Consider the following 24,850-nt stretch of genomic DNA (forward strand, 5'->3'; position numbering starts at 1 on the left):
GCAGAGAAGGTTGAGATCAAGTGATATAAAACACAGATGTCGCAGCACACAGACGGCAGATGACGGCTGAGAGGACAGACACAAGCTAACCTAGTACAAAAAGATCACTACAGATGTTAAAAACCCATCAGCCCGAGATCATTCTAACTACAGGCCATTTCAGAAAAAGCAGCTCACAGAAACGACAGTGAGTTATCAAGAAAGGGCTATGTTGTATTTTAAATACTATATTTAATAAGATGCACTCAGCATCCACCTCCTTACAGTATGCCTTCCTAAAAAGCAGAGATTGGGAAATTAAAAACTATTATTTTCCAGACTCCTTTACCTCCAGTATTCAGAATGCAAATTTGCTTCTACCTTTAAGATGCAGGACACAAAATACAGAAGGCAGCAGTAAAGCAGGCCCCTATCAGCCTATGGCTTTTAGCTGCTTTCGGCGAGCAAAGAGGGTCACAGACATGTCAAGATCTAGTCTCCAGCTTCTAGGGTGTTGAGGGACAGTGGCAGGAGCAGTAGTGCCAGGTTGAGCATTCCGATGTCTAGTCCCTAGTTATAGGCATCAAGGAGAAGTTGTCACAGCAGTGGCCAGACGCTAAATTTCTCACTTCAAGCAGTTATGATGCCAACGGCAGTGGCTGCTGTGACCTCCTTGATCACTGCGACAGTGCTATTTTCTAGCCGTGGTTTCAGCGGCAATCTCTTGATTGCCACTTTCCTGACTGTGGCAGAGGTGGCAGCTCCCAGGGCGAGGTGGCCCAAGGCATCCTGGAAGTCATTCTCAGAGGCCTGCCCTGCAGCCCAGCCCTCCAGCTCTTCCAAAGCTTCCCTAAGCAACAAATGCCCTGCATGACATCCATTCTGTTTCCTGCACTGAACCCTGACGGATCCTGCCAAGGAGCACATGCTAGAGTGACTGCACACAGACAGATTCCTGCTGTTCTTGCACAGACATACAAAGGGTCCAAGCTAGATGCCACCATTCCCATCAGTCTCCCCAGAACGGCCACCTCAAGCCCCTTTCTTCAGTCTGCCGCACATAGGTGACACCTTCTCCCCCGCTGCGGCCAGCCCTCCGTGACCTGAGACATCTACTTGCTCCGTAGCCAGCAGGGGCATAGTCCCTCAGTCACTGCAGTTACACGTCAACTCTCATTACAGCCAGACAAGCTCAAGGACCCTGAACCAAAGGTGCCTGACATCTGCCACACACCTGAGCAGTCCCTGGCCCTAAAACGCCTCTTCCCCCCACACCCCCTAGGCAGTGGAGGGGGAGAGAAATCAAAGTAGAGGTGGTTCTAAATCAGACGCGCTCACCACCTCCCCAAGGAGGGGCAGGGACAGGATGGCAAGAGCCGCCTGCCCTACGGCAGCACCCACTCACAGGGACTCTCCAGCAAGTATAGTGAACCATCTTTCTGATAGGAAAATAATCTGTCAAAGCTAAAACAACGAACAGCAAAAAATACTTAAGTATTCAGCTGTTATACCAGCTAACAATTTTCTGATGATTTAAATCTAACCGTAAGCTACAGCGTCATGGAAGGCTAAAAATGCCCTGAAAACCTGCGGCACGTGATTACATTTCTCTCTTGTGCTCCAGCTTCTGGGTTTCCACTGCCTCTGATGACACTCATGCATGCTGATGGCCCAACACGCTGAGTCAGCAGTCAGCATGCGATACTTAATGCCAAAAGAATGCGGATTTCATCAAGACACAGAGTAGGTTTAACGAGGCTAATTCTTCTTTCATGGATTTCTTACAGAAATTCTTATGCCAGAAACCCCAACAATAAAAGGAACCTGAGTCCTCGTCCCTGCTCTGCCAGCTTCATGGTAGGACTCCTGAGCAGTGTTAGTCTGTCATTCCTAAACCTCAACTTATTTATCTGCAGACAGAGTATTGGCTGGATTGCTACAGTTCCCTTCCAGCTCAGGGACTGACTTTAAACCCAAACAGAACACTTCACAGCCGAAACACTTAAAGACCAAAAAGGTGCCACAGCCTGTCTTAACCACCTCTTCAAGGGAACCACCTTGCTGGGTGGTACTTGAAGGCTAGAAAAAAGAAGGGAGACTTGAATACAATGAGTTATTCTTCTATCTAGCTTAAGCTCTATCTAAACCAAGTATACTTTGAACAGAGTCTGCATACTTACTAAAAATTCCTAATTCCAAAACATCTTACATTCTTCAGAACTTTTTCTAGGCTATGTCTCTCAAGATGAGTGTGCCAACACACCCCTCCCCAGGGAGAGAATTTTAGACCAAGTGCACAGGAAACACAAGCACAAGATATTCTTTCCAGTATCAAGTATACAATTTTCACAAGCATATTTACCCTAGAAGTATCTGGGCTTTAACACGTAACTGCTGAAGATATTTTCTTACAAAGGTAGCCAGAATTAAGGCGGCCTTTCTGTTTGATTAGTAATTCTTGGGAACAACTGCTTTATCATGCAGTCAAGCTGTACAGATCCAACTGCATTGCCACAACTTTGTTTAGAAACAGAACCAAGCAATGAAGCCTTTATTTTAAGTCCTTGCCCAGTGTTTTACTTGCATTTAACACCCACTCAGACAATTCAGAATTGTGGGGGTTTTCCTTTTAATAGAGAAAAGGGAAGTAAGGGAGATTTTTCAGATATAATGAAATAATGTTCTGTCTGCAAGAAGGAAGATTCAAAACTGTTTCAGTTCAGTCTTCCCTGTGAGTCTGTGTGACCTGCATGTTCATCTTTCCAAACCTCGGTTTTGTCAGGTGTAAAAAGGAGATGATAACCCTTGACTGACGGAGAATAACAATACATGCGCTTTTTACAGGAATACAGGCATGTCAACACACATGTTCTTATAAGCCAAATGAGACAGGTGTATGACGCCCTAACGTACGATCGTGACTGAGTAAACGGCAGCTGGCTTTACCATGACAAGTCCCCACGTCACAATGTTCCTATGAGACTTAGAGCAAGGTCGTTAACTCAGCGTTGCCACCACAGGGAGGGTGATGTGTCATTTCACTCATCAGCATTACACCGTGAGACAGTTCTCATTAGCAAATCTTACTCTATTCAAAGGGAACTGAATCTGTCATTAGCATGTACATTCCAACCTAAATCAAACACTGAATTAGTGAATAGTATCCTTAGCTAAAATTAATAATATTTTGACAAAGTGTTCTGCCAAAAGCTACAGAGGCAGGCTAAACTATAGCCCTGTGACGAAGACTGTATTAACACACTTCATGACTTAATACAGAGAATTAATACTCAAGAGCTCTGATGCTCTGGTCCTAACAGCCTTCTTCAGTAGGAGCAATAATTCCCCAAATACAGTCTAGAGATACTCCAAGAGGGACATAAGCTCATCTAAAGATACAAAGTCCCTGCTGCGATTCGTATTGACAAGTCACACCCAATTCCACGGATGTTCTGTTTCACGCACAATTAAACGTATTAACCAATAACCTGCCAACATTTACCACGCACTGAAGTTCACCCACCAGACACCTGACAAAACTGCCAACTCTTACTATGAATGTCATACACCGACTGAAGGTTCATATTAACATTGTTTTTAGGGCAAAATTGAAGACATTGACATAGTAATTAGAATATACAAATAAAAGGTATTCTGGGTACCTGCCCCTCTCTTTCAGCCACCATAATACCTCTGTTCCCCCAGTGGAGGCAGGAAAGCACTTAAGAAAGGTGAAGACTTTATCCTACAAAGGCCAATAACTTTTTTGGTGCTTAAACAGATTCACATTTCACTCTTCGGCAGTGTTTCAAAGTTAGAGTCAGTGAAGTAGTTCCTAGAAATCATGGTTAAAAGGTATTATTAAGGAGCCCTAAGAAATAATACAATAAATATTTAGTCTCCATTTGTTTTAAAAGACCGTTGCTGTAAAAGCAAAACATCTTAGAAGCAACTGGTTTAGAATTTCATTCTCAAAATGATACAACATGAAGTTTTAAAAACTGCATTAACTAGACTGATAATTATTTCCTCAAATGCCAAAAATAATTAAATGATCCTCCAAAGTATTCTACCTACTTAAGAATAAGCTGCATTAATTTAGAGAATCTTATGTGATACAAAAAAGTTCAAAGACGGAAGAAACACTGCAAGCAGCACTTTTACATTATGCACGTCAAGGTATCAACACTGCAATTTTTTAAAGAACTGGCGTTTACATAAAAGCAGTTTTTAGACAAAAACATCCAAAATGACAATATTTAAGCAAAATATGTGAGTAAAATCAATGCCTCAGTTGTGGTCTTACAGCCAATATCTGGTCTTGAAAAATGATAGCTTTATGACAACCGTGTACTGCTGCTGGCTTCAAAGTAGGAGAGATTAAATGTTTTAAAAGAGGCTATTTCCTGCAGTGCTGTCTCCCCAGCATCTGTCTTTTGAGGAACTTTCCCTCCCCTGTACCTTGGGGTTTGGATATAGTCATTCATCACACTGTGCTTTCTATACCCACAGCTCTAAGAGTGGACATGTCCCCCAGGCCTGACCAATCACATACCCCACGGCCCTCTCCCCACAACTGGTCTGTGATGGGCACAAAGCCAATCAAAGTCTCTGCCTGAGATCTGATTTGTTCTTGAATTCCAGAAAAAAAGAAGAAAAAAAAAAAGAAAAAAGAAGATGAGAAGCTTTAAGGAGCGTATGACTTGGAGGGCTGAAAACCACCTTTCCTGCTACCCAGCGCGGAGCCCAGAAAGAAGCAAACCTGGAGCAAAAGAGAGTCAAACAACAGTCCTCAAGAACTGTTTCGTTCTTACTGGGTTTTCCTGTACATAAGCCAATACATTTCTTTTTAGCCACTAATTCCAGTAGTGGTTCTGTCAGGATTCTTGGTACAGAATCCTTACAAATACAGAAACCAATGTGAGTTGGGGATGTCTTTCCCTTCCTGCTGAAATCTAAGCTACATATCACAAGATAACCTGTTGCAAACTTGATAACCATATCTGAAGAGTGATACAGTACCAATCCACTAAAGTAGTTTTTTTTTTTTTTTTGCTCTTTAGGGCCACACCTGCGGTATATGAAAGTTCCAAGGCTAGGGGTCCAATCGGAGCTGCAGCTGCTGGCCTAGGCAAAGCCAGATCTGAGCCACACCTGTGACCTACAGCACAGTTCACGGCAACACTGAATCCTCAACCCACTGAGCGAGGCCAGGGATGAAACCCACATCCTCATGGTTATTAGCCGGGTTTGTAACCTACTGGTCCAGTTTAGGAACTCCCTAAAGTGCACTTTTTAAAAAATTACTTTCTTGGAGTTTCTGTGGCCGTGAGCTTTGGTGTGGGTTGCAGATGCGGCTCGAATCCCGCATTGCTATGGCTGTGGTGCAGACCAGCAGCTGCAGCTCCAATTCGACCCCCAGCCTGGGAACCTCCATATGCCAAGGGTGTAGCCCTAAAAAGAAAAAAAAAAAAATCACTTTCTTGGAGGAAAAAACAAAGCCATTTTAACATAATTCCATTTGATTAAATTCAGAAATCAAGCATTTATTAATAAATGCCTATTTTTTCCTTCCTTTTGGAGTATTTTCATTTCATAAAATTAACTTCTGTTAAATTCCACCATGTATAGTAAAATCCCATTTTTCACAGTCACATGTAATTCCCAGTCAGAACAACGAGATACACAGTAGCCTCTCACAAACTTCCCTGAAGCAAGAAAAATAATTTTGTGTTTAAAATTCTCTGTTAAAAAAAAAAAAAATGGCAAAGAGCCCAAGATGCCTGAAAATTTTAATTAAGTAGAGCCATTACTGTTCACACTGCATACCCAAAATGAAAAGAAGGGAGGCTTCTAAATAGAATGGATCCTAATTATTCGTCTGAAGCAAAGTTTCCTTACAATTCCCATTCCATAATATTAAAAACCCTAAACCCCTAATAAATTAGAACAAAAAAGCTTAACCCTCTGTATTTCTTACTGAGTCTCTAAAGCAATATGTCCAATATGAGTGTTTTGCTTTGTTTTGTTCTTCAGCCACACCCCCAACATGCGGAAGTTCTGGGGCTGGGGATTGAACCCGTGTCACAGCAGCAACCCAAACACAGCAGTGACAACGTGGAATCCCTAACCCCCTAAGCCACCAGGGAACTCCAGAAGTGTTAATAAAGTACAATTTATGAGAATAGTCTGTCCTTTCTCAGGTATTAGGATATGTCACAAATCAAATTATGGTCCTCAAAATGCAGTCCATGCTTGCCTGGCCGTGCTGGGATGTCTGAAATGGGGAGGGGAGGGGAAGAAATGCTCCTGGGAACCACTGTAATGCAGGTGCGTTAAGGATTAAAGTCCTGGGGTTGGGGGGCAATGGAGAAATAATGGTGCTACCCTTTTCAACGGAAGTCAGTCAACTGTGCCTCTAACAAAAGAGAAGGCAAAGTTAAGGTGGAAATATATTTTCAGTTGCCTTTTCACTAGACTAGCCAATCGTGTTCTCCCATAAAATTGGCTAGGCATCCAAAGCAATCCAAGAAAGCCTATTAGCCATGAAGTATGGTACTAATGGTAACATTCAAGCTACACTACGGGTTAAATAAAAATACTCATGGTATTACACGCTGAGTTGAGTAAGGCTGACAGTGGAAACAGCAGTAAGTACCTTCCTAGCATTACTTACAGAAGAAAAAAAAGATTTCAAGTTCTAATTTAAAAAAAAATCATAGGAGACACTTCATAATGGAACTACCTACACATTTAAACAATATGATTTTCCCTATATTTTCCAATTATTCTATAATGTGGGTTTTACACTTTCAGGCAAAATCAAGTTTTACCCACACAACACACACAAAAACTACAGCACAGACTACAGTGTAGACCTTTCTTTATTGAACATTGTTGCCCCTTGTTTTGCTCCTCCTCTGCTTCTTACCTACTACTCAGAAAATCTCAATTTCACTCAACCACAACATATCCATCTTTCAAAGACACACCAAGTTCAAAATTCTTCATAATTCCCTTTGCAACCATCCAAGTAAGGGCTGAAGGCTAGGACTCCAACAAAACATAGAAAAGAATGAAACCCTTCTTTTACCTCATGTATACATTTAACATCCATAGCGTCACTATGTCATTTCATTTCTCCCAATTAAATGACAAGCATTTTTTTGTAAAATACAGCACTTTATCGCAAGCAAACTACTTCATCTGGTGTTCAACCAACCTGTAGCAATTGGTTCCAGCATGGGTGGAAAGGGGGCATATAAGACTCATCCTAAAAATGGTACAATACAAACACAATGTATAAAATACATTATACAGTAAAATACATATCATCAAACACCTTGTAAATAGAATACAACACAGTGTATTTTAATGGCAATTTTCTTTTTCTTTTTTGGCCTTCCCATGACATATGGAGTTCCTAGGCCAGGAACCAGATCAGAGCTGCAGTTTTGACCTACACCACAGCTGTGGCAATGCCAGATCCTTAACCCACTGTGCCGTGCTGGGGATCAAACCTTTGTCCCAGCACTCCAGAGGCACCGATCCCATTGCACCACAGTGGGAATTTGAGAACTTCTCAAAAGATAATTTTGTTTATATTTGATTTCCCTCTTTTTGTAAGGACTAGAGAAACTCTTTCTCTCTGAGATGCAACTCCGTATCACTTTTTAGAACAGCCTGCTGGGCAGCCAATTAATTAGTTTCCACCAAAATTCATAGCAAAACTTACCTAAAGGGTTTTGTTTAAGTACTAAGAAAAAAGTGCAAACAGTAAAATCCTTACTACAGGTATTACTTACCAATGCATCATAAAGCTCCCAATAAATTCTGAGCTTCCTGAAGACAAAGGCCATTTCTAACTTGTTTTTGCATTTTATGTTTTTATATTACCAGGACTAGATCACACGATAGGGTCACCACTAAATGTTTGAGGAGAGGATTAATGTGTGCCAGTAATAGAACTTTTAACTTTCTCTTTATAAAGAGAATAATATTTGTTCAAGGAGAAGAGCAATGAACTTGTCACTCTTCCCATACAAACAAGTCTCTCACAACACCAGCCTCCGGGCAACTGAAAATCTTACCCTTGGGAACAATTTTATTTATTATTTTTTTGTTGTTGTCTTTTTGCCTTTTCTAGGGCCGCACCCTTGGCATATGGAGGTTCCCAGGCTAGGGGTCTAATCAGAGCTGTAGCCACCGGCTTACACCACAGCCACAGCAATGCAGGATCCGAGCCACGTCTGCAACCTACACCACAGCTCAGGGCAATGCCGGATCCTTAACCCACTGAGCGAGGTCAGGGATCGAACCCACAACCTCATGGTTCCTAGTCGGATTCGTTAACCACTGAGCTACGACAGGCACTCCGGGAACAATTTTAAATTAAGGCCGTTTGTTCTCTCTACCAAAATCTAACAGTGCAAGGAGATAATTTTGCAGAATTTTAAAAGAGAAATAAAAACAATTAATTAAAGAAGACATAGTTTTAGTCTTTAGTACCAAAACACTTACCTCTGTCAAATCACAACCAAAACTTGACTTGAAATTGGTCGGTAATATTGAAGTGGTTCATCAAAATGAAGTTATCCTACAACACACTCCCCACACACTTAGCGCCTACAAAATTTACAGAGCACTTAGGGGATATACAGCAAAGACAATATATGAAACTATTCACCTAAGGGGATTATGCACTGACTTCAGAAGTCAGATGCTGGAACAAATGTACATTTGTTTTTACCATCAATTTATGGTCAACACGACCAGGAGGGGGAAGGGGGAAAAAAAAATCACTGAAATTTGCCTCATCACAAGAAGCGCTATAAAGTACATGCCAGAATCTCAGAAGAAAAGCAATTTATATTCCTCGGGAACACAGAGTTATGTTCCACAAAAACCAGTTTAAGCATTAAACTGAATAAAATAAAAATGATCTGAAAATTGAAAGGGCCAAATGTTAAGAGTTTTTTGGTCCTTCCTTTGGGGTATAAGGCCAAGAGTCAGATGAACTGAAGGTGCCGATGAACAGAATCCAGAACCAAACCTTGAGTTATTCAAATCGACGTGAGGACCCAAAAACTGTAACCAAATTTTGAAAAAGGAACAAAGTCTAAAATTTAAGATTTTTCAAAATTTGAAGCCATCTTCCCCAACAAAGGGGCTGCCTCACTCAGTCTTCTAGTTTCTTTAAAGAAAAGGTAACAGGAAATTTTTTTTGTATTGCAAACCTGGGAGGCTAGCAATTAACTCTAATTCCTCTCACCTTTCCCTTCTTTAAATGTTAACAACCATCTCACACTACCTGCTGAACCAAAGAGACTAACAAGAAGACACAAAAGGTAAGAAGAAAGGGGTAGAAGTCTTCGGTATTGACATGAAATAAACATCCTTACTTAAAAGCATTTAGGAACTTCTTCACCAGTGGGAAAAGTACTTCTAGGAACGTGCTCATTTGAACAAAATTCCCTTATAAACTGGATGTCTCAAAGGGTCAGTGGCAAAGACTCTTACCTACATTTAATGAGCTTTAAACAAGATCTGTTTCAAATTAGCTTTTGCTTAACACCCTGAAACCCTGTTCCTCCTGATTTTCATCTCTAGATTCAGTATCAGACGGAGTAGCTGAATGCACTGCGTGCATGATGATGGCGCAGACAATGATTTCATGTACTTACTGCATCAATACTTGATCTTTGGAATAAAGCCCACATAATTTACAACCACTGAAACACGTGTTTAAGGTCTATGAAGCAAATATTCCATACAACTCTGCACAATCATAGTTTGGGGAATTTTCAACAAAATTAACTATTTCTATCATTAATCACGACAGAAATTGTTTAAAAATATACCCTTAAGTAAAAATCAAAGAAACGAATCCTAGTCCCGGGACTATTATCATGAAACGATTCCATCAGAGGGCCAAAGTTCAACTTCCTTTACTACAGGGAAAAGACAAAGTTCAAATTCAAGTGAAAACTTTTCTCCTTGCAGAAAGCTAAATGTCAAGGTTGTAGTTAAGAAACAGGTGACTAGCCGGGCCAAGAATTTGGTGGCGCAGAAAAGAACTAAGTATTACACTAACAAGAAGAATTCAGTAGGAAATTCCTAATTCTCTCACAAAAGACTCAGAATTAGGAAACTTACGTTAAAGAGTTACTTTCAAATCTCCATTAAAGATTAGAACAAAAGAAAATGAATCAATAAGCCCTTAAGTCAAAGCTAAAGACAGTCACTGCCAGAAAGAACCCTCACTAAATGAACTGGATGATGGCACTGGCTCTGGCTGAGCTCCCTGTAACATCTCCTAGATGAAAAGAGAAATTAAGAAAGAAACAGTGCTACGCCGGTCACATCCTACGTCCTGCTCATCCTTCCACCATGGACTTTGTCAGAATACAGTATGAGATCATTCCCCACCTTCCAGGAAGGGCTGAATTTACATGGTGCTAGTTTCTAAATGCCATCATATATATATATACACACACACACATATAGTTTAATAAAAAGTTATTAATCAAGACAAGAGACAGAGTGCTAAGTACACTCAACCACACCATATTAAATTGAAAAAATCCATTTCTCTCACAAAACTTAGATAAAAGGGAAGGGGAACCCCAATTTTCAGCTCAAGTTCCTTTTTAAATTCCCTTACTCTGCGTGTTCATACTTTTTTCAAATTTAATCCCAACAGTACAGAATCTTTGTCATCTCTGGAGATAACACATATGTTGTTTTAAAACACACTCAGTTTTACAAATAACCACTTCGGGTTCTTACTTTCTAATTTTCAAAGTCATGTGCTTAACTGGCAAAAATCTTGCTATTTTATGGCAAATGTTGTTTATATAAAGCCATTTAAGAAAGCAATGTATTAAAAAATGAGAAACAAAAGAAAGCAATTTGATACAATGCCTAACATGAGGCTATTAAGAAACAAAGAATACTGTTTTTTTAAGAGATTAACAACTTGCTTAGAAACAAGAATATTAATTCAGATGACATGCTTAGAAACAAGAATATTAATTCAGATGACATACAGCAGTATCCTTTAGAAATTGTTGAAGCAGAATGCATATTTAAAAAATAGGTGTAGGTTTCAGAACGTTTATTCTTGATAATTACAAAATGTGCTATACCCAGTACGCTTTATTTTGGCTAACATTTAAAATAGGACAGTATGCAAGAGGGAAAATTTTTATTACTATAAAAATGTCATCTACATTCTGGGACATATGATTTTTTTTAACAGTTAATTAACATCGCAGAATAAACTCTAAACCTTGAATTATTTTCTTAAGTTTTCTAGAAAGATTGAGAAAATGTCTAACATACAGACCAGACTAATATCAATGAAAGACACATTTCTCCAGTCTTCTAAAAGAATCACAGTAACCTGAGAATATATCGCTTTCCCTTAGTCTATCAATTTTTAAAGTTTTTGAAAATAAGTTATACATACTCTCATATATGCCTCTAATTATGCCTCCAATGCATCAAAACAAGACACAAAGCAATGATGCAAATGTTCTCATTATTCCCTGACTCATGGGATTTGAACTAAATTGCCCTTAGATCAGTAAGTGCTGGTTTATAGTATTTTGAATATTACAGAGAGTGCCTGACTGGCTAAATTACAGTCCCAGAAGCTTTCCTCTACTCTTCACATATGGCTCTAAAAGTTTGACTTAAAAAAGAATTTTTGAATTCAAAAAAACATACAGAAAATGATGTTCAAAGTCTACCAAAGTTTTTTAAGTTAACAAAAAGACAACCTCACTTAAACTCGTAAGCTTAAAATGAATGGGATGGAATCGACCATATGAAGAAAATCTTAATATAAGATTGCAGGGACATGTGAGTGTGTGTGTGTACACGTCCACAATACACACAGATGGATGTTGCATCAAAACCCATCATGTTCCCATCAAGCCTAGACTATTAAAGAGATTTCCAAAGTGAGCTGAGAAAGGAGAAAAAAAAAAAAGAAATGTGAGGAAGATAACATGTTAGATTTCTCTCCAGAATTTTCTAGCATCTTGCAGTGAAGGTATGGACTAATTGTTCTAGCCCAAGTCATAATTAAGCAGCCCATTATGTTTTGATGCACCGTATATCCAGTAGAGCACATTCAGCAAAAGTAGTCTGATATCTAATAACGCTGTAGCCATAATTCTCTTCCCTACAAACATCTCATGCAACTGAACCCCATTCTACCAACGCTGAAACGAAGCGATGCTGTCGACAACAAATACAAGGGAGCTATTACCTCCTATCAGATTTCACTGTACGCAGTCTGATCAATGCTTTGAAACTGGCAAGTATGCCATAAACGTAACGAGCTTTGCAGCAGATTTTAAAAGACACCAGGGCAACGGGGGCCTTTGAAACCCACCACTTCAACAAAATTCTGTAAAACCAAAGATTTACAAGAGATTTTACTCCAAGAGGCACCTAGGTCTTCCTTGGAAACCTAGACTATTCACAGCTTCCTGCAAGAACACACCATTCTGGCACAAATCGCATACTGTACACCATCGGCACCCAGACACCTGAACCACCTGGGCTGACAAGAGTTAGGCTGTCAGCTCCGAGGTGTTGCTAGTGTGCAAGAAACACTGAAGCAGATAAGCCCTTTCAGATACACTAGGTGGTAACCTTGGCACCCAGTGCCTCAATAGTAAAGATCTTTTTCCCTATTTGAAAATGCGGACGATTGTTCCAAAGAAAATATTACAATCGTGAGGACCTTTTCCACAAAGGAGAGCAGAAAAAGCCTGGGTTTTCCTCCAAGCAAAAACTGCGGTGGGAGACGGAGCTACAAATTAAGGAAACCCAGCTCCTGGTGGCCATCCCATGACAGCCCGGGCGAGCCATAGCTCAGTTTTCCTACCAGCAAAATGGGAATCACCCACCGCCACCCCACCCCTTCGACAGGGAGTTCTGCACACCCTGGACGACTAGCGGGTGTGGGGCGGCTACTCCCCAGACACCCACACCGGGCTCCCCCCACCCCCGAGACATAAAGGCAGGGCCAGCGTACCTGGCTTCACAGTCTTGAGACGGATGGGCTCTCGGAAGTGGCGGATGACAGCCAGGGTATCCCGGTTGGTAAGCCCGCTGACAGGCGTCCCGTTCACCTCCAGCAGCACATCCCCCGGGCTGGGCGCCTTGCCCGAGACAACGCAGCAGGTGCCCCCACCGGGCTCCTCGCGGAGCCGCCCCAGGTAGGGGAACTCGCCGCGCTCCGCGCCTCCCCGGATCTCGGCGCCCAAGTCGCCCGGGGGCCCGGCCCAGGACACCGCACACTCCTGCACCTTGCTGAGCCAGTGCTTCTTCTTCTTCAGTGTCTTCGACATCCCGAACCCCGCTGCACCATGGGGAGGACCCCGCGCAGGCGGCAGGGGTGCCGCTCCGGCCCCCTCTCAGCCTGGAGACCCCGGGCGGCCCGCGCAACCCGGCGAGGGGGGCCTCACCGCTCCGGCACCCCCCCCACCGACCACAGCCCACTGGGGGCCGGGCCGCTCCAAGCTCCGAGACGCCCCTCGGACGCCCTCCCGGTGACGCTCCCCGGGGCTGGCCGGAATCCGCGAGGGCCACCCTGGGTTAGGCTGAAGAAAGGAGAAGGGGATTGTCCCCGGGCGGCTCCAGAGGGGTTTCGGGCGGGGTCACAGCCGACGGCTGGCCCCCGGGCTCCGCGCCGGAGCGGCGGGAAAGGCTGAAGCAGGGGGCGGGGAGGTGAAGAGGGAAGAGCCGGAAAGGAAAAAATCCGTCGGGGGCGCGCAGAAGCGCGCGTAGACCCGTCGCAGGATCGATCGCGGCCGCTGCGGAGCTGGAGCGCGGAGACCAACGCCTGCCCGAGCTGCCAGGAAACTGCCGCTTTCAAACCCGCCGCAACCTCCTCCTCCCTCTTCCCTTCCCCCCGCCCTCGCCCATCCCTCATCCAGAGCCCCGCCCCCTCCCGCCGCGCGGCGCCCAGCGCGCTGCCGTCACTGACCAGGCGCTTGGGAACGAGCCCCAGCACTCGACTCCCTTACCGGGGATTGGTCCCCGGTGGGCAGGGGGCGGACCACCGACGAGAGAGAACTACCGATTGGCTGGTGGGAGTGGAGGAGGCGGGCACTAGGATGACTGAAGTTTAAAGAGGGTGGAAAAAAGAAGTTTGAAGAGTGAGAGAGGGCAAAGGGAGGGGCAGGGGAGTGGGACCAGCTGCTGTCCGCAGGAGCGAGAGAGGCCAGACGTGCAGCCGCTGGAACTGGGCGAACCCTTGGATAGGAAGAACCCAACTCCCCGAGGTGTGGGCGTGGCAGCAGAGCCGGGCGGAGTCGGGGGCGGAGTCTGGGATTCAGTCCGGGGCGCAGAGGCTAGCGGGTGTACTTCGCTGGGGAGACGACGTGCTGAGGCTGAGGCCAGGGGTGGTAGGGCCTCGGGGTGGCCGGTTACAGCCAACCTCTTAGAATGAGTCGATGTTTCTCGTTCGTTCATCCATGCAACATAAGTTACTACACACCCGTAGAGGCAAGGACTCTGGAGTCCCGGTTGATGGAAGGTAGAATCCTACATATTGCTGTGTGACCTCGGGCAAATTAAACCTCTCTGAGCTATAGCACCCTCCAAGTTGTTGTGCATGTAAAATATCAGTATAGCGCCTGGCAAAGGGTGGGTACGCCTTACCATTTGCTAGCTGAGGAGGAGGAGGAGGAGGAAGTGGACTTTATGTCAGAAATTGTGCTATCTTCTGAGGTTCAAGGATAAGCAACACAGATCCTGCCCTCAAGGAGGTCAAAGCCTAATAGGAGAGACTGACGAGTAAGCAGACTGCTTGAGGTGAGGTAGGGTGGGGTGGAGGCAGAAGATGGATTAGGAACCAGCCTAGTAGCTAGCAGAGCTGGGTTGGAGTCCTGGCATGCTTCTTACTTGCTGTTTGACCTTGGCCAAATGTCAGTTTCAAGTTTACTCGCCTGTAAAGAAGGTGGAGGGACAACAGTGAATAAAGGACATCTTAGATCCCTTCCAGCACTAATTTTTCAGGAATTCTTCTTGAGCTTTCTCTCCTCCCCAGCTTGACTCACAACTCTCCCCTGTCTTTGTATTTGTAAAAATCCTATCCATCCTCAGCCCAAATGCCATCTCTTCCAAGTAGCCTTCTCTGACATCTTATCCTCAGGTGGAAAGTGTTTTCTCTGAGCTATGATACTTTCACTTTTGCAGTATGACATTTATGTAGTCTCATCTCTCTTTAATGGTTGGGGAAAGCCCTTATTTAAACTGTGAATAGCTCCACAGAATCTCACCACATCTCAGATAGACTGGCCCACGCTTCAAAAGCTGCAGTGATTTTTTTTAACACCATTGTATCAGTCCAGGCCCAGGCAGGAAACAAAAGGTACTTACCCAATGCGGACAGGGTGTGGGAAACCACAAGGGAAGTGTGGAACCCTGGGGCTATGAGCTTCTAGATCTGCGAAGGCAAAGGGAAGTTACCAAAGCCCAGCACAGAAAGGGCCACATGATAGGAGCCTGTGACCTTCAGTCAAGGGATGCAGTCAGCCTAAGTAATCACCCAAGGACAAAGCTGGGGGATTTCTCTCTCACTCACCTCCCTCCTCCATCCTCCTGCTGGTGCATCCCAAGAGCCAAATCCAAGAGAAGCCAGAGGGCAAGAGAGCCTTTTGAAACAGTCCTTATCAGTCAATCACACAGAGAAGAGGAAGCAGTGCATCTGAAGAGAAAAAGGGAAAAGATCCAGCACAGGCATCACATGGATTGCTCATATTTACCCAGAGCTGAGACAAGGCTGAAGTATTTTCTGAACTACCACCTACACCAACAGATTCCTGCATGAAATCTTGATAACCTCCACCTCATTTATTTTGGCAGCAACTCTGGGAAAACATCTTTCCCTGCCCAGATTGTAGCCATCAGAATACATTTGGCCACAAGGAATGGAATATCTAAGGGTAACTTAAAGAATGAGGTTACATGTTACATTTTTAACAAGTTCAGATATAGTGTCAGCATTAGTTAAGCAACACTATCATGTCATTAAGGACCCAGGCTCTTTTTGTAGCTGCTCTCTACCATCCATCTTTTTATCTCCAGGCTTATCACCTCTTGATCGCAGTGTGGCTGCCACAGTTCCAAACATCACATCCTCAGAGGTCATTGTCCAATGGGAAGGGAGGGAAAGGCATAATGCTACCACTGTTTTTATGAAGAAAAACCCCAGACTGTGCCTCTCCCCACCCCCCCATGTAGAATCACCCTTCTTGGCCAGAAAATGGTCACATGCCGCCTGACAAACGAAAATGGGATTGCCACCATTTATTAATGTGTCCCTCCCAAGCAAAATAGGAGTTCTGCTTCAGAGGAGAAGGGGGGAATAGTTGCCAAGGGGGCACCCAACAGGGTCTGCCACATGCTTCAACCAAGCTTAAGTTACACTGACTCTTAGAAAACTGCAGTGATCAGGAGCTCGAACTCTGGAGTCATACTGCAAATCTCAGGTTTCCTACCCAGCAGCTCTGAGATCCTGAGGAAACTATCTTGCCTAACCTCGGTTTCTTCATCCACAAAATCAGTACAATAACAGTGCCCACCTGAGTTGTAAGAACTGAATGGAGCTATTTGAGTAAAGCAAGCACTTAACGTAGAGTCTGGCACATAAACCTTCAAATCATTTTAGTTTGTGCTAAATAGTAGTATTTGTGACGAGGCCCAAAGCATTGCTAATTACCCTTATAACTCCATAAATATTAAATTCACCCATCTTAGTAAGCCTAGGTTCCGTCTTTAAATAGTCTAGAAATAAGCTGCCCGCCCCAGTGAATCGATGCTGATAGGATACTATTCTGGAAATTACTGCATAATTAAACCGAGTCACATTGCAAGTGTCTCTCTAAAACAGCACCTAGTCAAATAATCAGATCATACATTCATCATTGTTTCCCAAACCTAATGATTGGCTTACTCATTGTGATTTCCATTTAGGAATATTAATAAGCTAAACAATATGGAACCTGGCTTAAAAAATAAATGATACAGTTGAATATGAGCTAACTCTATCCATCTAATCTCTAGTGAAAAACATAGAGGTGTTTCAATAGGAAGCATATGTGAATTAGGTCCCAAGAAGGCTGCAGTGGCTCCAAATAACAATATAATGACTGAAAGAAGTGTCTCCTTTCCTCAGTCCTTTTAGTAGATCCAGGAGAGTTTTCCCAAAGGCCCCCAGCAAGATTTCCCCTCCAGTTTATTGGCTGGACTTGGCCAATGGCCTTTCCTAAACCAAAGATGCAAAGAGTAATGAAATACTTTTAGCTAATTTCCCCTTTGTTGCTCACTGGGGGGATCCATTGTCAGATCAAGTGCCTGGCAGCACAATATCTGGACACAGTTCATGGGGTGGAGGGTGTTTCTTAGCAAATGTGAAGATGAGAGATTGCTTGATTTGGTTCATATGTGTATACACATACATACATAAATATGTATAATATATATTACATACATACACACATATCATACACGTGGTTTTCGGCAAGGTGGAAAGTTTTGTTTTAGAATACTCTGCCGAGTGTTCTTGAGAGTTAAATAAACCCTCTAAGTAAAGAGCTTCAAAATGGCAAATATAAATCCCCAAATTTTCCCAGTGATCTGTGTGTAGCTCCTCCTCTGCACCATCAGAGCTGCAGCATGTGGAGGTTTGTGTGCCAACAACTCCAGGGACATCGCTCACACCAGAGTCTGTGAATTGTGCCCCCGGAGTTGTGCATGGCTCTGTGCCAAAGCAAAGCAATTGCACGGAGAAATTTCTATTTCATTTGTTTATTTTTATGTATGTATTTAGGGCTGCACTTGCGGCATATGGAAGTTCCCAGGCTAGGGGTTGGAGCTGCACGTGCCGGCCTACACCACAGCAATGCTAGATCTGAGCCGCATCTGTGACCTACACCACAGCTCATGCCAGTGCCAGATGACCGGGGCCAAGGATTGAACCCACACCCTCATGGATACTAGTCAGGTTCATTTCAGCTGAGCCACCATGACAACGCCTCATTTATTTTTAGCTTCTATTTCTTTCAGGGAAACCTGAATCTAGAAACAGTAAATCAAAATTATATTTAAGATTAAGTCATTCTCAAGTATTAAGGTGGCAGACGGTGGGGGAGAAGTGGGGGCAAAGATAAAAACAAATATTTGCCTTCTGTATAGACTACAGGATCATTTATCCTGTTTTTATTTCCACAGATTATAATAAAATCATCTTGAGTTATAAAAATTCTGATCCACAAAATCCTTCACCGCCTTAGAAAATGTTCATGTTTACCTGTATTATGGAAATGAGCTATGTAATGCAGCCTAACATTAATAGCCTAACTGAATTCAGGATTAATATTTTATTGTATCTTTACATTTTATTAGCATTTTTATTTGCCTAGGCCTATGGGCTAATTTGCATGCGCATGCTAGAATATGCTCACTTCTAAAAGCCATTACATGGAAAATTTTATTTTGGGTTGACAGATTTATTGTTAAAATTTGTATTACTGTGTTTCATACAGAAACATGCATTTTTGCCCAGAGGTACACTTACCTCCAAGTGACCAAATGCACATGGCCCAAATTCGCAGAACAAGAATGTTCAGAACCAAGTGCGGTGCCAACAGGCTTTGAAAGGGAGGCTAGTTAAGTAGTCAGATGTCAAGTTTGTCAGAAAAAGCAGGACAAAGAGATCACTGAATCAAACAGAAAATACCAAAATACCCATCTTTCAGCTTACATGTAACCTCTGATTCAAGGCCAGCCTGGATTTCCTACAGCCAAACATCATCGTGTCCTTCTCTAGAATCAAAAGCACGTTGTCTCTGTGTTCTCGTTTCCGGTAGACCTCAAGATCCTTGAGAGTTGATCCCTTTGTGATTCACTGCTACATCCCCCTTGGGCTGGGCATGTTGTCTTTAGTGACCAAACACTCATGCTTTCATCCAAAAACAGAAGGAGGGGGCCTCTTAGGAGCAGGCATTGTTTTAGGTGCTGATTGACAGCAATGAACAAATTTACAAGGTCCCTTCTTTCATGGGGAAGACGACAGTGCAGGGGAGGGAGTTTTCTTCAACCCTCTTAAGGTCTGTGGCTGGATCTGAAGATTAGACTGGGCAAGATAGACTAATAGGAGAAAAGTATAGACATTTCTTTAAGTTTTATGTGACATGAGAGCCTTCATAAGGAAATGAAGACCAGAAGACATGGTAACGCTGAGTGTTTTCACACTATTAAGGACGACTTGAAAGAAGTGGTGAGATGTGATAAGGCAAAGAGGACGAGCTAAGTGTAGTAAATGGGGGAATTTAGCCAGAGCTGTTTGCTCAGATTCTTCCCCATTATCTGTCCATCTTGGATGTGAGGGTGTGCCCTCCCTTCAGGCACAGGGAGAGCATCTGTCACCTCAGAGTCACATGCACTGCTTCAGGGATGAAAGGCAGGGGGACAGAGAGAACTCCTGCTTCTGCCGGTATCCTTAAACTTCTTCAGCTTAAAATATTCCATATGCCAAGCTGCCAGATTTTCGGGTAGCATGTCCTGACCTCCATCACCAGTAAAGGATCAAGGCAATTACAGTACCATGAGTATGGGAAACTCAAAGTGATGATGAAACGGAATGGAGTGATAGGCGATTAGCAGAGGACACAGGCTGCATTAGATAGAGGTCGTAGAGAAAGTCTGGCTCACTGGGAGACAAGTTCTGCCAAGACCTGAATGACAAGTAAGAGGGAGCCAAGGGAAGACCCAAGATCCAATAATTCGAGGCCAACATGAGACCGTGGGTAGACCTGTGTCTGAATTGGAGCAACAGAAGGATGCTGATGAGACTGGAGTCGGGTGATGCAGGAGAGAGAGGTAGGGAAAGAATTCAGAGAACAAGGCTGGAGGCCAGATCACACTCAGCCTTCCAGGCCAAGGAATTTGAATCTTATTTAGAGCACAATGAGTTTTAATGAGAGGAATAGCAGCATCTGACTTACATTTGAGACTGATGGTTCTGACTGCTACACAGAGAAGGATGGAGGTGACAGCGGAAGCAGGGACACCAGATAGAAACTTGGTATAGGAGCCCAGTGGGAAGTGACAGTGGTGTGGACCAGGGTGGAAACAATGAAGATGAAAATGTGTTAAATGCACATCGGGACATGGAAATTATAGCTTTAATTTCCTAGACTGATCACAGTTAAAGAAATACGTTACAATTGTATTTAATAAGAAGCTTTGTGGAATGTAATTGCTTTGTTGAAATGTCCCCTCACAGTCAGATAAGGGAGAAGTTAGAAAATAAATGTAGGAGAAATGCTCAAGTTTAAATTTGTACAGGTTCTTCTATTATGTTTATTGAGAAGAGCATCCAGAGAAATGGAATGTTAATTTCAAGGGTTGTTTTTTGTTTGTTTGTTTTCATCTCTTAGGAAGGTAACCCATCCACTCAAAGCAGATGATGACCTTAGACTTCATGTAGGGTTTTTTTCATCTACAGGGTGTGTTGTTATAAGTGAAATTTGTTCCTTAACTTATAAAAGAATGCACCAGCTTCGTTTTAAAAGAGCTCTACCACCATATAAAATCTTTTAGTTTCTTTTAACTAGTTAGACAACTTCAGGCCCTTGAGTCTTATTTTCTCATTGCAGACCGAAAGCAAATAAATGGTGCCTTCAGTGGATTCCAATACAAAGCACCATATGAAGCTCCCTTTCTTCAACAGAAGGACAATTCCTCATTTACTTGGCTAAGCTTAGGTGAAGCATTTCCAAATGCACACTCCCAAATTTCACAGTAAAAATGATTGGAAACACACCACATGAGCTTAAAATAAACACCCCCCCCCATTAAAAAACCGGGTACTGTGGTCTTTCTTAAACTTAACAAAAATATCCGTCCTTATTTCCCTTTATTCAAAAATGGAGAGCAGTCTTGTTGGATTTGGGTTAAGGGAAAGGAGGAAGCTAAATTTCAGTGCAGGGAGTTCCCATTGTGGCTCAGCAGTAAAGAACTCAAATAGTATCCATGAAGATGTGGGTTCCATCCCTGGCCTCGCTTGGTGGGTTAAAGAACTGGCATTGCTGTGAGCTTTGGTGTAGGTTGCAGATGCAGCTCAGACCTGGTGTTGCTGTGGCTGTGGCGTAGGCCACCATCTACAGCTCTGACTTGACCCCTAGTCTGGGAATTTCCATATGCTGCAGGTGTGCGCCCCCCCCCCCCAAAAAAAATTTCAGTCTAGAAGCAGAGCAATATGCTAGATTATATGGGTTTTGATGAATCGCTTCTGTGCTTGGAACCTAAACTTAATCTTGGCACATTTAAATATGTAACTGTTGAGAGTAGATCTTAGAAGTTTTCATCACAAGAAAAAACTATAACTGTGTGGTAATGGACGTTAATTAGGCTTACTGTGGTCTACTGCAATATATACATATGTATATCAAATTATGCGGTACACTTGAAACTACTCTAATGTTATATGTCCATTAAACAATCAATCAATAACTGTCCATTCATAGTTTGAGGGACACAAACAGGACAAAGAGAGCAGCTGGTTATATCAACAGCAAACCTTCAGATGCACTAATGCAAATAATACATGGTTAATGTGCAAGGTTATCTCTTCAGCCTTGGTATATTTGAGAATTTTAACAGGTTGAAAATTTCACCTTGCAAGCTCCAATAGACCCAACTTTCCACCCCCACCCCCCTTGCCCCATAGTCATATGTTGAAGCCTTAACCCCCAATGTGACTGTATTTGGAGATAGGACCTTTATGGGGGTAATTAAGGTTAAATGAGGTCCTAAGGATAGGGCTCTGATTCAATAATAGGTTTGGTGGCCTCTTGAGAAGAAGGAGAGATTTCCTGTCCACTTGACTCCACTCCAACCATACTGGCTTTCTTACAATTCTTTCAACATGCCAAGCATGCTCCTGTCTTAGCCCTCCCTCTGCCTAGAGTGCTCTTCCCCTGGGTACCTTCATGACTTATTCTCTCACCTCTCTTTGACACTGGCTCAAATGCCACTCAGCTGGGGACTCTACTTGACCTTCCTGTCTAAAACGGCAACATCCCTCCACATCCTCCTTTCCTTCCTTTGTCCACAGCATTTATAACTTTCTGATACACTGTACAATTTACTTAGTATGTCTCTTATTTTTTTGTCTGTCTGTACCCTAGAGTGTAATGATGTATCCCTTGTACCTAGAATAGCACCTAGCTCATGGGAAGGACTCAATTAATACTTGTTTGCTCAAGGGCTTTTTCTTCAAACTTCTTTCAGATATATTTCCTACACCATGATGGTCAGTATAAGACTTTTTTATTTTTTTTGTCTTTTTTGTTGTTGTTGTTGTTGTTGCTATTTCTTGGGCCGCTCCAGCGGCATATGGAGGTTCCCAGGCCAGGGGTTGAATCGGAGCTGTAGCCACCGGCCTACACCAGAGCCACAGCAACGCGGGATCCGAGCCGCGTCTGCAACCTACACCACAGCTCAGGGCAACGCCGGATCGTTAACCCACTGAGCAAGGGCAGGGACCAAACCCGCAACCTCATGGTTCCTAGTCGGATTCGTTAACCACTGCGCCACGACGGGAACTCCAGTATAAGACATTTTAACAGTGGAACAAAAGGTCAAAATACTCAAATTGGGAAGTCAAAATCTCTATTACATCTGCGTCAGAATGGTAAAATAATGAACTGATCCTATTCAATGTTAGCAAAAAAAAAAAAAAAATTGTAGACATGTGAGAACCCCTATACACTGCTAATGAGAACGTAAATTGGTTCAACCATTCTGGTTGTTTTTGTTTTGTTTTTGGTTCAACCACTTTGGTAAACTAGCAGTTTCCACTACAGTGAACAAATGTATACCCTAGAATCCATCAATTCTACTTGTGGGTATATACCCAACAGAAATGAGTACTTACAGTCTCCAAAAGATCTATGCAAAAATGATGCTTTATAGTCCCAAACTGGAAATAATCCAAATGTCCATTAAGATTAGAATGGCTGCATAAATCTTGGTATATTCTTAGACTACTGCACAGCAATGGGAGAAAAAAGGTCCAATACAGCAAAATGGATGAATGTCACAGGCCTAATTTTAAGCAAAAGAAGCCATACACAAAAGTACATACTGTATGATTCCATTGATCTGAATTTCAAGAATGGCCCAAACTAATATATGGTGATTAAGTTCAGAATGGTTACTTTTGAGGGCATATTGACTGAAGGGGCCCACAAAGAACTTGCTAGGGTCTTGGCAATGTTCTATATCTTGATCTGGATAATGCTTTAACGGGTATAAATATATGCAGAAATTAATCTAGCTGTACACTTAAGATTATACACTATCGTATAAGTTAGATAACAAATAACTCTGTGTGGAGAAAAAGGAACCCTCCCACACTGTTAGTGGAAATGCAAATTTGTACAGCCAATATGGAGAACAGTATGGAGGTTCCTTAAGAAACTAAAAACAGAGTTACCATATGACCCTGCAATCCAACTCTTGATCATGCATCTGGAGAAAACTCTAATTCTACCGTCAATACTTTAATTTTTTTCTTTTTATGGCCTCACCCGCGGCATATGGAAATTCCCAGGCTAGGGGTCAAATCAGAGCTGCAGCTGCCAGCCTACACCACAACCATGGCAACACCAGATGTGAGCCATATCTGTGACCTACACCGCAGTTTGTGGCAATGCCAGATCCTTAACCCAATGAGCAAGGCCGGGAACTGAACCCGCATCCTCTCAAATACTATGCCATGTTCATAACCTGCTGAGCCATGATAGGAACTCCTGAAAAGACTCTAATTCGAAAAGAGGTACCCCTATGTTCACTGCAGTATGATTTACAATAACGAAGACATGGAAGCAAACTAAATGTTCATTGACAAATGAATGGATAAAGATGTGGGGTGTACACACACACACACACCGAAATATTACTCAGCCATAAAAAGAGAATGAAATAATGCCATTTGCAGCAACACAAATAGACCTAGAGATATTAAGTCAGAGAAAGACAACTATCATATGATATCACTTATATGTGGAATCTAAAAAAAATGACATAAATGAACTTATTTACAAAACAGAAACAGACTCACAGATAGAAAACAAACTTATGGTTACCAAAGGTGGAAGGAGGGAAATAAATTAGGAATTTGGGATTAGGAGATACAGCTACTACATATAAAATAGATAAACTAGGTCCTACTATATAGCTTAGGCAACTATATTCAGTACTTAAACTCTAGTGAAAATTAATCTGAATAAGTATACATACTTATAAATGTGTTACTGAACATGAGATACTAACACAGTATAAATTGACTATACTTCAATCAAAAAAATTTTGACTACAAAATTTTAAGTGTACATGATCCAAAAATTTATATGGAACCATTAAAGACCCAGAATTGCCAAAGCAATCCTGAGAAATAAAAAGCAAGCAGGAGGCATAACTCTCCTAGACTTCAGGCAGTATTACAGAGCCACAGTAATCAAAAGAGTGTGGTACTGGTCCCCAAACAGACATACAGACCAATGGAACAGACTAGAGAACCCAGAAATAAACCCAGACACCTATGGTCAATTAATCTTTGACAAAGGAGGCAAGAATATAAAAATGTGAACAAGACAGTCTTTTCAGTAAGTGGTATGGGAAAACATGTAAATCAATTAAACTGGAACACACCCTCACGCCATGCCCAAAAATAAACTCATAATGGCTTAAAGATTTAAACATAAGACAAGACACCATCAAACTCCTAGAAGAGAAGATAGGCAAAACGTTCTCTGCTATCAACCTTACAAATGTTTTT

The 24,850-nt window shown here is 42.5% G+C and overlaps 1 protein-coding gene across 2 annotated transcripts in view; it reads right to left on the reverse strand.

Moving 5' to 3' along the window:
* Window positions 1-13,900, reverse strand: part of MAGI3 (membrane associated guanylate kinase, WW and PDZ domain containing 3) — a 239,671-nt gene extending 225,771 nt beyond the window's left edge. For both annotated transcript variants that reach the window (XM_047784968.1, XM_047784969.1), the window contains exon 1: window positions 13,031-13,900. In XM_047784968.1, coding sequence (XP_047640924.1) covers window positions 13,031-13,346 — 316 coding nt within the window. In that variant the 5' untranslated portion in view covers window positions 13,347-13,900. The remainder of the gene's footprint in view (window positions 1-13,030) is intronic.
* Between the last annotated feature and the right edge of the window lie 10,950 nt (window positions 13,901-24,850).

Source organism: Phacochoerus africanus, chromosome 6, assembly GCF_016906955.1.
Source record: "Phacochoerus africanus isolate WHEZ1 chromosome 6, ROS_Pafr_v1, whole genome shotgun sequence".
NCBI lineage: Eukaryota > Metazoa > Chordata > Mammalia > Artiodactyla > Suidae > Phacochoerus > Phacochoerus africanus.